This window comes from Lissotriton helveticus, chromosome 10, assembly GCF_964261635.1.
Source record: "Lissotriton helveticus chromosome 10, aLisHel1.1, whole genome shotgun sequence".
Taxonomy (NCBI): domain Eukaryota; kingdom Metazoa; phylum Chordata; class Amphibia; order Caudata; family Salamandridae; genus Lissotriton; species Lissotriton helveticus.
This window is the reverse complement of record NC_136071.1, coordinates 779,470,216-779,482,619: the sequence shown is the minus strand read 5'-3', so window position 1 is coordinate 779,482,619 and position 12,404 is coordinate 779,470,216. Positions and strand designations below refer to the sequence as shown.

Genomic DNA, 12,404 nt, shown 5'->3' with positions numbered 1-12,404 from the left:
GACTGCCGAACGACAGGCAGTGCGCATTCTCGTAAGTTGCGAACAGGTCCACCCGAGGATTTCTCCACATCTGAAAGATGTCGTGAACCACCTCCGGGTGAAGCCTCCACTCGTGGTCGGCAGAGAACTGCCGACTGAGACTGTCTGCACGAACATTCAACACTCCGGTCAGATGATTCGCCATCAGACAAATCTGATGGTCCTGAACCCAGGACCAGAGACGCAGGGCCTCTCTGCAGAGACACTGCGACCCTACTCCTCCCTGCTTGTTGATATACCACATCGCGGTAGTGTTGTCCGTCAGGACTTGAACCGACTGACCGCGAAGGGAAGGGAGGAAGGCCTTGAGCGCTAAACGTATCGCCCGCAATTCTAGAAGGTTGATGTGAAGCAACCTTTCCTCTGGAGACCAAAGGCCCTTGACCTCCAGATCCCCCAGATGAGCACCCCACCCGAGAGTGGATGCATCCGTTATCACTGTGGCCACCGATGGAGGCAGTTGGAAAGGTTTTCCTTGAGACAGGTTGCCTTCCACGCCCCACCAAGACAGATCCGCTGCAGCTTCTCTGGAGATCCTCACTGACTCCCTGAGATCTCCGTTGTGCTGATACCACTGCCTGCGGAGACACCACTGGAGCGCCCTCATGTGCCAGCGTGCATGGTTGACCAACAGAATGCATGAAGCCATCAGACCGAGCAGGCGAAGGACCTTCAGGACTGGAACGACCGCTCCATTGTAAAATAAAGGAACCATATCCCGAATGTCGCGAATCCTTTGAGGGGGAGGGAATGCACGACATACGGTTGTGTCCAGTACGGCACCTATGAACAGGTTGCGCTGGGAGGGCACCAGGTGAGACTTGGGTACATTTATTGAAAAACCCAACCTGTACAACAACTGGGTTGTCTCCTGCAGATGCTGGAGCACTCTCTCTGACGACTCTGCTTTGATCAGCCAGTCGTCCAGATACGGGAATACAGGTATCCCCGACCTTCTGAGATGTGCTGCCACCACCGCCATCACCTTGGTGAAGACTCGAGGCGCAGTAGTAAGTCCAAACGGAAGGACCGCAAACTGGTAGTGCTGCGATCCCACCGTAAAACGGAGATACCTCCTGTGCGACTTCAGGATTGGGATATGAAAGTAAGCATCCGGCAAGTCGAGCGACACCATCCAGTCTTCTTCTTGCAGCGCCTGAAGAACCTGAGCAAGGGTGAGCATCTTGAATTTCTCCTGCCTCAGATAGAGATTCAAGATCCTGAGATCCAGGATTGGACGAAGTCTGCCATCCTTCTTCGGAATCAGGAAATACCGGGAGTAGCATCCCTGACCTTTCTCCTGCTCTGGGACCACCTCTATCGCACCCTTTCTTATCAGAGTCAACACTTCCTCCTGCAGAAGTGACAGATGTTCCTCGGAGCAATACCCTTGGCAAGGAGGGAAATTGGGAGGGAATTCCCGAAAGGGAAGGGCATATCCATTTTCTACAAGATTGAGAACCCAAAGATCTGATGTAACCGATTCCCAATCCTGTAGAAAATGGGTAAGCCGGCCCCCAACCGGACCCACATGATCCTGAATGTCGGATCTAGGGCTGCTTCTCAGGGGCTGGAGGGTTGGAGGAAGTGGAGGAGGAAGAGGCCTGACGTCCACGAGGACGTGCTCTCTGCTTTCCCCTATATGTCCTATATAAGGAGTTTTGCTGCTGCTGCTGTTGTTGTTGCTGATGCTGCTGGCCTTGCCGGAAATTCCGAAAGGAAGAACGACCAAAACCCCTGAATCTTCTGCCAGTCGAAGAACCTCTCATTTGAAGACCTAAAGACTTGGCAGTCGCTCTACTATCCTTAAACCTCTCAAGGGCCGCATCAGCCTTCTTCCCAAAGAGGCCAGAACCATCGAAAGGAAGATCTAACAAAGTTGCCTGAACATCCGCCGAAAAGTCAGAGGATTTCCACCAGGCGGACCTCCTAGTAACGACAGCAGTGCCCATAATGCGCGCCACAGAGTCTACAGTATCCAGGCCGCTCTGAATAACCTGACGAGCCGCCGCCTGAGCGTCAGAGATGACCTCCTCAAAGTCCTTCTTGCTGTCATCAGGAACTTTTGGAGCAAGAACATGCAAAGAATCCATAAGTGCGTGTAAATACCTCCCCATCAAACAAGTGGCATTAGACGACTTTAATGCCATACTGGAAGAGGAGAAGATCTTCTTTGCCACCTGATCCTGCTTCTTTGCCTCCTTCTCATAAGGAACCTGAGGGAAAGCACTAACGTTCTTTTTGGAACATGCAGCCTGAATGACCAAACTCTCCGGTGAAGGGTGAGATGTTAAAAAGGCAGGGTCCTCAGGGGCAACCCTGTATCTTCTGGCTGCACCTTTAGAGACAGCAGGAGCCGACAAAGGTTTTTTCCATACTTCCAAAATGGGCTCTGTCAGAGCATCATTAAAAGGAAGAAGAGGTTCCACCACTGAACTTGGAGAATGTAATACTTCAGTCAAAATATTAGATTTGAATTCTGCAGTAGGCAAAGTTAATTTAAGGAGATCGGCAGCCTTTCTCATAATTAAATGGTAGGGTTGAACATCTTTAGAGGGTGTACCAGAGCCTGAGGGTAACTCCCACTCTGGAGAGAAATACAGACTTCCTGCGTCCGCCAACTCCTCAAAACCATCTTCATCCAATTCACCTTCTTCAATGTCAGATTGTGAACCTAAGAACCTCCTTTCCTCCAAAAGTCGTTGAGCCTCTCTTCTGGATCTCATCTTGACACGCTTTGCCACCGGATCCACCACCGGCTCCGACGGATTCTGAATCGACGTCGGAATCGAACCCGATGGTTCGGAGGGATGTGTTCGAGGCCGATTCGGAGCAGGCGAAGCCGGGATCGGCGTCGATGGCTTCGGTGGAGGTGGAAAATGCCACGGCGGCGACGGGGCTGGCATGTAAGGCATAAATGGAGCCGGAGGATAGGAGTGAGGAACTCCTAAGTTAAAAGCTAGAGGACCCATGGGACCCGAAGGTGCACCAGAGGGGTACCACGCCCTTGAAAAGACTCCATACATTGCATTGAGAAACGCAGATGGGTCTTGGCCTGGGGCAGGAAAGGGTGGTTGAAAACCTTCAGGCCTGTCTCGAGGAGTGCTCGGATTCGGCTCATTTATAGGCGCGGAATCCCCATCCTCTCTAAGCTCTTCCTCATCTCGGGCCGGGGACGGCGCCGGAGATGGATTCGGAGACGGATTCGGAGACGGAGTCGCAATCGGAGCCGGAGACGGCGCCCGAGACTCAGATGGAGAAGCCTCACCTTCAGGTTCTGGATCCGAAACTTCAAGAGTCACCACCTTCGAACGTACCTTCTTCGGTGACACCGACCTCGATCTCGACTCCTTACCAGAACGACGTCGGGATTCATGTCTCCTCTTCTTATGTTTTCTCTTCTTTGAAACATGATCCGAAGCCGACTTCGAGGACGACCTCCCTCGAGATCTAGACCTCGACCTCGATCTTGACTTCGACCTCGCCCTTCGAGAACGGGACCTCGACGATTTCTCCTTTCCAGCTTTCATCTTAGCTACCAGGAGCTTCGCCTCTCTCTCCCTCAGGGCCTTCGGGTTCATCTTCTTACACGAAGAGCAGTCATCCACATCATGGTCCGAGCTCAAGCACCAGATGCAGTCGCTGTGTGGGTCGGTAATGGACATCATTTTGCCACATTCTCTGCATGGCTTGAAGCCGGTCTTTTTCGAAGACATAGTCGAAGATACAGGATACAGAGAAGCAGAAAATGGTAACAATATAGATACAAAGTATCCGTTGGCTACAGAGATTCCCGATAACCGTTAGCGTCGACGACGCGTAAAAAAGGAAACTGATGTCATCACGCCGGCGTGGGCCTATTATAGGCGTCGGTGACGTCAGCGGAGTCGCGAGCGAGGTCGTGTCTCTATGACGTCAGTAGTCCACGTCGGCGCGAGGCTACGAAAAAAGAATTTCCGAATGTTGCTGACGCAAGGGGATATTCACAAGGTGAGGAATCCACACGGCAGATGTATCTATCAGAAAGCAGGCCCTTCTCACACACCTACAGTGCTATTGTATCCACAGAGTGGAGTGAACACTGTCGCACAAGTTACTTACCTTCGGTAACGATATATCTGTAACAACATTAGTTAGTGTTAGATTCCTTACCCTTAGAATATCCCCAGGTGTCTGACTGGAGCCGGAAAGTTTTCGTCAGCAGTACCCCTGAGCGTCGCTAGGCGTCGTCTGCGTCCGTTGTCGTGATCGACGGGATGACGTCGTCGGAGTACTTAAACGCGCCCTCACACGCTGACGTCAGTGCTGTACATAGCTTTCCGCGTCAGTAACGCAGAGCCATGATAGAAACTGACACTGGTGCCATGAAACTAGGGCCCTGAAAGGGATGTCCTTAACCCAAGAGATCGGTTCGCAGAACGGGGAGGATGGATGGGGCGGTAAGGAATCTGACACTAACTAATGTTTCTTACAAATATATCGCTACCAAAGGTAAGTAACTTGTGCATCTGAAAGAAACACGTTAGTGTTAGGTTCCTTACCTTAGAATAGATACCCCAGCAATACCAACCCCGGCGGTGGGTCTGCAAACAAAGATCACACCAGAATATCCTGAAGAACAGAAAGGCCGAAAAAGCCATCTCTCCGGACTTGGCTGTCCAGGCAGTAGTGCCTATCAAATGCGTGCAGCGAGGCCCAAGTAGCTGCCTGACAGATGTCCTGCAAGGGGACTCCCCGACCCAGGGCAGTAGTAGCCACCATGGCCCGAGTGGAATGGGCGCGCAGCCCAACAGGAGGCTCCTTTTTCGCGAAGGAGTAGCAAACCTTGATGCATAAGACGACCCACCGAAAGATGGTCCGCTTGTGCACCGCCTGTCCCTCCTTAACGCCCTCGTAACCAACAAAGAGCTGGTCGTCCACCCGGAACTGGCGTGTGTGATCTAGATAGAAGGAGAGCACACGTTTTGGGTCCAGACGGTGGAGCCTCTCTTCCTCCTTCGAAGGAGGCGGAAAGAAGGTGGGCAAAGTGATGGACTGCCCGATGTGAAAGGCAGTGACTACCTTGGGCAGAAAAGAAGGACGAGTCCTCAGAACAACTTTGTCTGGATGGATAGAGAGGAAAGGAGGTTTTGAAGAAAGAGCCTGGAGCTCACTCACTCTCCCGGCAGAGGTGATGGCAACCAGGAATGCAGGGTCAGAAGATGAAGAGGACAGTTATGAAGTGGCTCAAAGGGAGAGCACATCAGATAAGTCATAACAAGATTCAAGTCCCACTGAGGCATCACAAAGGGAACAGGAGAAAACATGTGTGTGATGCCTTTCAAGAATGTATATACAACAGGGGACTTGAAAAGAGAAGGCTGATCAGGAAGCCTTAAGAAGGCTGAAATGGCCGAGAGATAGCCCTTGAGAGTGCCCAGAGCAGAGCCCTGCTGGGCAAGAGACAGAGGGAAGAGGAGAACCTCTGAAAGGGGGGCAGAGAGTGGATCCACAGCCTTTGCTTGCACCATGCCACAAATTTGTTCCACCTGCAGGCGTATACTGTTTTTGTGGAGGGACGCCTGGATGCCAGAATCACATCACAGTCTTCAGGAGGCAAATCAAATGGCCTTAACTGTCGCAGCTCAATCGCCACGCATGGAGGTGGAGACTGGACAGGTTCGGTTGGAGGACCGTCCCCTGCTGCTGCGACAGAAGGTCCTCCTGAAGAGGCAGACGAATCGGGGGATCGACTGACATGCTGAGTAGCTCGGGATACCAGTATCTTCGTGTCCAGTCCGGAGCCACAAGGATGACTTGGGCCCGGTCTCACCTGATCATCTTCAGCACTTTGGGCAGAAGTGGTATAGGCGGAAAGGCGTACAACAGACCGCAGCTCCACCCGTGACGAAAAGCGTCTCCGAGCGAGTGCCACCTTGGAAATTCCAACGCGAAGAACTGATGATATTGCGCGTTCTCTTCGGTGGCAAATAGATCTAACCAAGACTCTCCCCACTGCTGAAAGAGACCTTGCGCAACGTCCGAGTTCAGACGCCATTCGTGATCCATCATGCACCGGCGGCTGAGTTTGTCCGCCCTGGCGTTCAGGGAACCTGCCAAGTGTTGAACCACCAGGGTGACGCCCTGGTGGTACAGCCATGTCAAGAGGCGCAGAGCCTCCTGACAGAGGGTCCCGACCCCACCCCGCCCTGTTTGTTGCAGTACCACATGGAGGTGGTGTTGTCCGTGAACACCTGCACTACACTTCCCCGGACAGAGGGAAGGAATGCCTTTAGTGCAAGACGGATCGCCCGCAGCTCCAGAAGGTTGATATGGAGCAGGGACTCCGCCGGAGACCAGAGGCCTCTGATCTCCCTCTCTCCCATGTGGCACCCCCATCCCAGGAGGGACGCATCTGTCACCACTACGTGCTCTTGTCGGGGAAGGGAGAGAGATCAGCGCTGACCCAATCGCTGTTCGAGAGCCACCACTGCAACTGGCTCGCAGTGCCCTCCAAGATCAGGACGTGGTCGGACAGGTTGCCCTGATGCTGTGCCCACTGAAACTTCAGGTCCCACTGCAGAGCCCGCATCCGCCACCTGGCGTGATGCACCAGAAGGATGCAGGAGGCCATCAGCCCCAGGAGCCGCAGCGTCAACCTGACCGAGACTCGAGATAAAGGCTGAAAGATCAGAATCAGAGCCTGAATATCCCGAACCCGGTGTTCGTGGGAATAAACCCGAAACTGCGCTGAGTCCAGATCCGCTCTGATGAAAAGAGGCTTCTGAGAGGGGCACATGAGTGACTTCGGCACGTTGATGGAGAACCCCAGCGAGTGCAGGAGGTCGGCCTTAGTCTGGAGGTGGGAGACGACTGTCTGTGGCGAGCCCGCCTTCAACAACCAATCGTCGAGATAGGGGACGACTGAAACCCCTAATCTGCGCAGATGAGCTTCGACCACCGCCATCACTTTCGTGAAGACCCGTGGGGCGCTGGTAAGGTCGAAGGGGAGCACAGTAAACTGAAAGGGCTCGTGGCCTACCGTGAACCACAGGTAACGCCTGTGGGCCGGCAGGACGGGGATGTGGAAATACGCGTCCTGCAGGTCCAAAGCTACCATCCAGTCTTCTGGGTCCAGGGAAGCTAGGACCTGATGTCACGCCTGCAAATTCCCGAACTCCCAAAATGGCCGCCTCACATTGCGCATGCGCGAGGAAGTCAGGCAACAGTAAAAGCCTAGCTTCCCCCCAACTGCGGCGCTTCGCGTTCTAGTGCACGGCTCCTTGTCGCGTCACTTCCTGTACGCCGCACCACCCTTTCTGTCCCCGACGTTTCTCCTTCGCTGCGGGAATCTCTGTACCTTGTTCCAGTTTTGTTGTTCTCTTTCATTCCGTCGTTACTCATACCTGGTAACGGCTTGTGTTCCCTCGGACTGTTTCCGTCCTCGGGCCAAGAGCTGCTTGTTCCTAAAGAGCAGCTGGGGTCTTCTCTTTCTTTTGACCCCTTTTTCCCCACTTGCACTTGAGCCGGCTGCCTTCTTCTGATTCCCCGGAGGCTGGCCGGACTGTTGCTGCTGGGTCCCGCTAACCGGCCGGTCCTGTTGATCCGTCGGTTGGCCGGGCTTGAGTGGTACGGTTCCGTTAGTCCTTCCAGGGGTTTCTTGGGAGTTAGAGTCCGCCTATTTCCCATACCCTCCTTGGAGTTACACAGATTTTGGATGACAGACACCCTTCAAGATCTCCTCGAGATGAAGACCTGGTAAAGGCGCTCTGCGCACCTTTTTATACCTTTGTAACAGAGTGTCACCAGACAGTTAAGACCATTGTGTGCTATTCCTTACAGAGTCTACCAGTGCAACCCTGAAGTCCAGGAAGAGTATCAAAGCCTACTTACCACCACTACAGGGGGTGAGAGATTATTAGGGACCCCTGGATTCTTATGGTTTTGGGTAATTATACACAGACTTACCTTTCTTTTCTTTGCCAGACTATAGCTCTTCAGGATCCGATTCAGTTCGCAGGAGATTCATGTATGTGGGAACTGTCAAGAGAAGACTTTAGGTAACCTCATTAATGAACAGCTAGCTTGTATGGTATTGTTCCTAGCGTGTACTGACATTGTTCTTTCTTTCAGTACCAGTGTTGTACCAGCCTGTGTTGCGATTCCAAGGACTCACCTCCCTCTTCCTTTCCTTGTTTGGTTCCCTCCTTTCCCTCCCGATCACCAGTGTGGTCTAGAGTTTGATAGATGCATTAGGTGTAGGAGGGAGGGGTTGGGCCTGTCTTCGGATCCGGAACATCCATGCAGAGACTACACCTGGATCCTTACACCTGAGCCAAAGTCAGCATCTTGAACTTCTCCTTCCTGAGGAAGCCGTTGACGCTCCGTAGGTCCAAGATGGGGCATAGGCCTCCTTTGCCCTTCTTGGGTACCAAAAAGTAGTGGGAATAGCAACCACGTCCTACTTCTGGCCCAGAAACGCGCTCGATGGCCCCCTTGGCCTAGAGGGCCGTAACTTCCTCCTGCAGAAGTTGCAAGTGATCCCCCAACATGCGGTGGTACTGCGGTGGCATGGCTGGAGGGGTCGCCTCGAAGGGGAGGGAGTAGCCCCTTCGGACGATTTGCAGCACCCACCTGTCCGACATGATGGCAGACCCTGCCCCCCACTGGCGACGAATGGGCCTGAAATGCCGGACTAGGAAGACTTAGAGGCAGATGCTGCAGGGGCGGGTGTGGACTGACCCTGCCGGTGTCCCTCGGTACCGCCGCGGCGGTAACCACGTCCGCGACCACGTTGAGCCTGGGTCTGCGGTCCGTGGATGGCTGGACGTGTGGGGGGCCCCTTCCTTGGCCACGAAAGGAGCGAAAAGCGGAAGTTTGCTGGTGTTGGCCTAGGCCCAAGGACTTGGCCGCAGCCCTGGAGTCCTACAAACGCTCCAGCGCACTATCCGCCTTGTCGCTAAAGAGGTGACGGCCATCAAAGGGAATGTCCATGAGGGTGGCCTGGACATCCCCTGAACAGTTGGCGGACCTCAGCCAGGTGTGGCGGCGAACCACCACCGTCGTTGTACTCGCCCTACCCAGTGAGTCCGTTGTGTCCACACCGTATTGAGTAGCGTGCTGCATCCCGCCCTTACGCCAGGGCTTGGGCGAGCTTTGCCCGGGCCTCCTCCGGGCACTGTGGCAGCACCTCCGCAACCGTATCCCACAGAGAGTGGGTGTAACGGTCCAAAAGGCAGGCGGTGTTGACAGACCGCATCCCCAAACTCAAGGAGGAGAACAGTTTCTCCCCAAACTGATCGTACCTGTTGGATTCACGATTCGGAGGAGCGGTCAGGAATGTGGTCTGTGAGGTAAAGGCCTGGATCATCAGGCACTTGGGGGTATGGTGAACGGACAGGAAGCTAGGGTCGCCCGGAGTCAGGCGGTGGCGTCGGGCCATGTTCTGATCCACAGGGAGGTCTGTGGAGGGCTTGGACCAGGTGCCCAACAGAACATCGGTGAGGGCTTCGTTGAACGGCAGTAGAGGCTCCGAGGAGCTTGCCTGCGGCTTGAGCACCTCAGTGAGGAGGTTAGTCCTCACGGCGTGACAGGGAGCTCAAGAGCAAAGGCCTTGGCCGCCCTGTTCAACACCACGCTGTAAGCAGCCCCCTCCTCCATAGCCAGGGAGGGAGGAGAGACGGATCCAGTGTCGGGCGAAGTGTCCAGACCACTGGCCTCCCCTAGCTCGTCTGCCCAGTCTTGGCTCAACTGGCACTGCAGTGCCAGAGGGTCCTCAGACCCCTCCGAGTCTCCCTCGTCATCCATCTCCTGATAGTCACGGAAAAATGATGGAGCCGGGTCGTAGGTGGAGTGCTCACCCATCGGCGCTGGAGACGGTGCCGGTCCAACGCCGGACTCAGACCAGGGCTGGGACTGGGGATGACGTCGTCCGGGGACGGCATCGTGGACCACACCCTCGGGGTCGGCGCCAGCGGAGGAGTCGTAAGATCAACTGGTGACGACCCGGATCCAGGCCTCGATCCTGCGGCGTCGGGACCGGAGTCGACGACAGCGCCGGGGCCGGAGCCGCCATCCTGCTCTGGCTCCCAGACGGAACCGCGGGCCCCAAAGGCGACTCGACAGGGTCCGACGGAGGGAAGTGAGTCCTCATGGCCACGAGGAAGTCACGTATCTCCTCCGGCGTCACGGGCAGCCCAGGGACCGGCGGGTGTGGAGCTGGACGTGGCGCTTGCGGCTCCGGTGGAACCGCGTGGACGGAGTCGCCCGAACCCCCGGGCGCGTCGTGCGAACGTCCGGGCACGACTTGTCATCATGGTCGGCCCCGAGACAGTAAAGGCACCAACAGTGGGGGTCGGTCACCGACATCAAGCGGTGACAGTCCTCGCAAGGTTTAAACCCAGGCATCCCTACCGGCACCGCGAGTCGAAGTGATCAAAAATGATCAAAAAAGTTAGTCAAAAAATGACTAAGAGCACTGCTCTTCCCGGATCTGCGCTTGCTGGTGCGGAAAAAAGAAGAACTGACGTCAGCACACGAGGGCGGCGTCTAAGTACTCCAACAACGTCATCCCGGCGACCACGACGCCGACGACGGACGCGGAGCCGCAGGCGGCGCCTAGCGACGCGCAGGGGTACTGCTGACTAGAACTTTACGGATCCAGTCTGACACCTGGGGATATTCTAAGGTAAGGAATCTAACACTAACGTGTTTCTTTCAGAAAATAATCCCAGTGTGACTCTGGCCCCTCCCAAATTCCCTGTCGGCTCTGAAAGAATGCATATGGGTGTTGCTCAATTAGCACACTGTAAGGAGAGCTTAGCACCCGAGTGCTAGATGAAAACGGACGACTCGTCAGCTGTATCACACTTCTTTTTTTACATGCCAAATTGCACTGAGTTGGCTTCCTGCCCCATGAGTACTGGTACTCATTTTGAACAAGAAGTTCCAGTACTCAAGCTCACAAAATTTAGAAGTGCCCGTACTTAGTTCTGGTGATTACAAGCGCACTTAAAGCACTGCTCTCAATTCATCATTTACAGGCCAGAGTCCAAAGCTGGCAAAACCAAAACTACACATCCTAGAATGCACATCCATGATAAACGAAATTCAAGGCACGACACAGGTTTCACTGCCCTTCCAACCATGGAATTACATGGCAAGCATATGCCTGTTAGATGTAAGAAAGATACAGACTTCCATCATATACAACTCAAATTAAAATAATGACATTACTGAAGCTTCTTGAAAGTTTGCGCTGCTGACGGATGGCTTTCTTTGGAAGAGCGAGGTGTAGGAGTGGAATGAGCCACTAAAGTCGGTGTGCTTATCGCCCTTTTGCGGGTGCAGCATGCAGTATTGTTGTAGGGTCTCCTCCTCACATATAATACAAATATTTGCAATGCTATATGGCACTGCAAAATAACGGCTGCATTGTCCCGGTTGCTTTGGAAGTGAAAACGTGCATGGCGACTGAATGTAAGCAAGGCCAGTAGCCCTGGAAGGTTACCAATGAAGACATGGCCGTACTAAGGAGGGAATAACAAGCTAATTACAGAATCAGAAGGCAGCATTTACGATGACAAAGACACAAGTCAATTAAAAATATGGGCGGAGAGTGGGTGTGGCTTCTCTGCTTTACTCTAATACAGCAGATCGCCAGAGCGGCGCATGCGCGCTGCCTCAGGCTCGACCTAAAAACACGTTGAACAAAATGCTTATTGAAAATGAGACCATTAAATACCTTGTTAACCTTAAATTCCTTTAATACCACAGTTTCCTGATGTTTAAATGTGCTGCTGTTTGAAGCAGGAATGATGGGGACAGAATAGGTGGTTTTTGTTGGTTGTTGCAGTGCAAAGACTTCAGACATAATTTCTCCACTGTAGTCTCCCAAATTATTCCTACAATGAAAGCACAATAATTAAACATGTACGTTCTCTCAATATTTATTAAAGGAGATTAAAATGCAAAACTCATTTCACTCTTCAACGTTCTAGTTTGTGATTGCAGTCGCAATGCTTGTACCTTTATGATCAAATAATAGGTTTATTTGTAAAGTATGTTCTCAAGCGATGAATACTTGCAGGATGTTTACACTTATAGAATACTTCACTTCCATTGTTAAGAACAGTGAAAAAGTTTAAGCAACAATTTTCAAAACACATTTTTCAGAAGGATATTCGAGTAAGATGCATATATATGCCAACACCCATCACCCCAATTGGAAGAAAGCACACTACAAGGTACAATGAGGCGACAGAGATTCAAGTGTTCAGTTAAAGGTCATCCTTTATTTCTCAACCAATAACAAAAAGCTGTTGAACAGCTAACATGTTTAATTCCTTTAAATACTATGGAACTTCTTCAGGGCAAAAGCATTTATA

The 12,404-nt window shown here is 52.9% G+C and overlaps 1 protein-coding gene across 3 annotated transcripts in view; it reads right to left on the bottom strand.

Moving 5' to 3' along the window:
• The window catches only part of EPC1 (enhancer of polycomb 1), a 1,518,836-nt gene that overhangs the window by 863,128 nt on the left and 643,304 nt on the right, over positions 1 to 12,404 (bottom strand). For all 3 annotated transcript variants that reach the window (XM_078663339.1, XM_078663341.1, XM_078663340.1), the window contains exon 6: positions 11,762 to 11,921. In XM_078663339.1, coding sequence (XP_078519465.1) covers positions 11,762 to 11,921 — 160 coding nt within the window. The remainder of the gene's footprint in view (positions 1 to 11,761; positions 11,922 to 12,404) is intronic.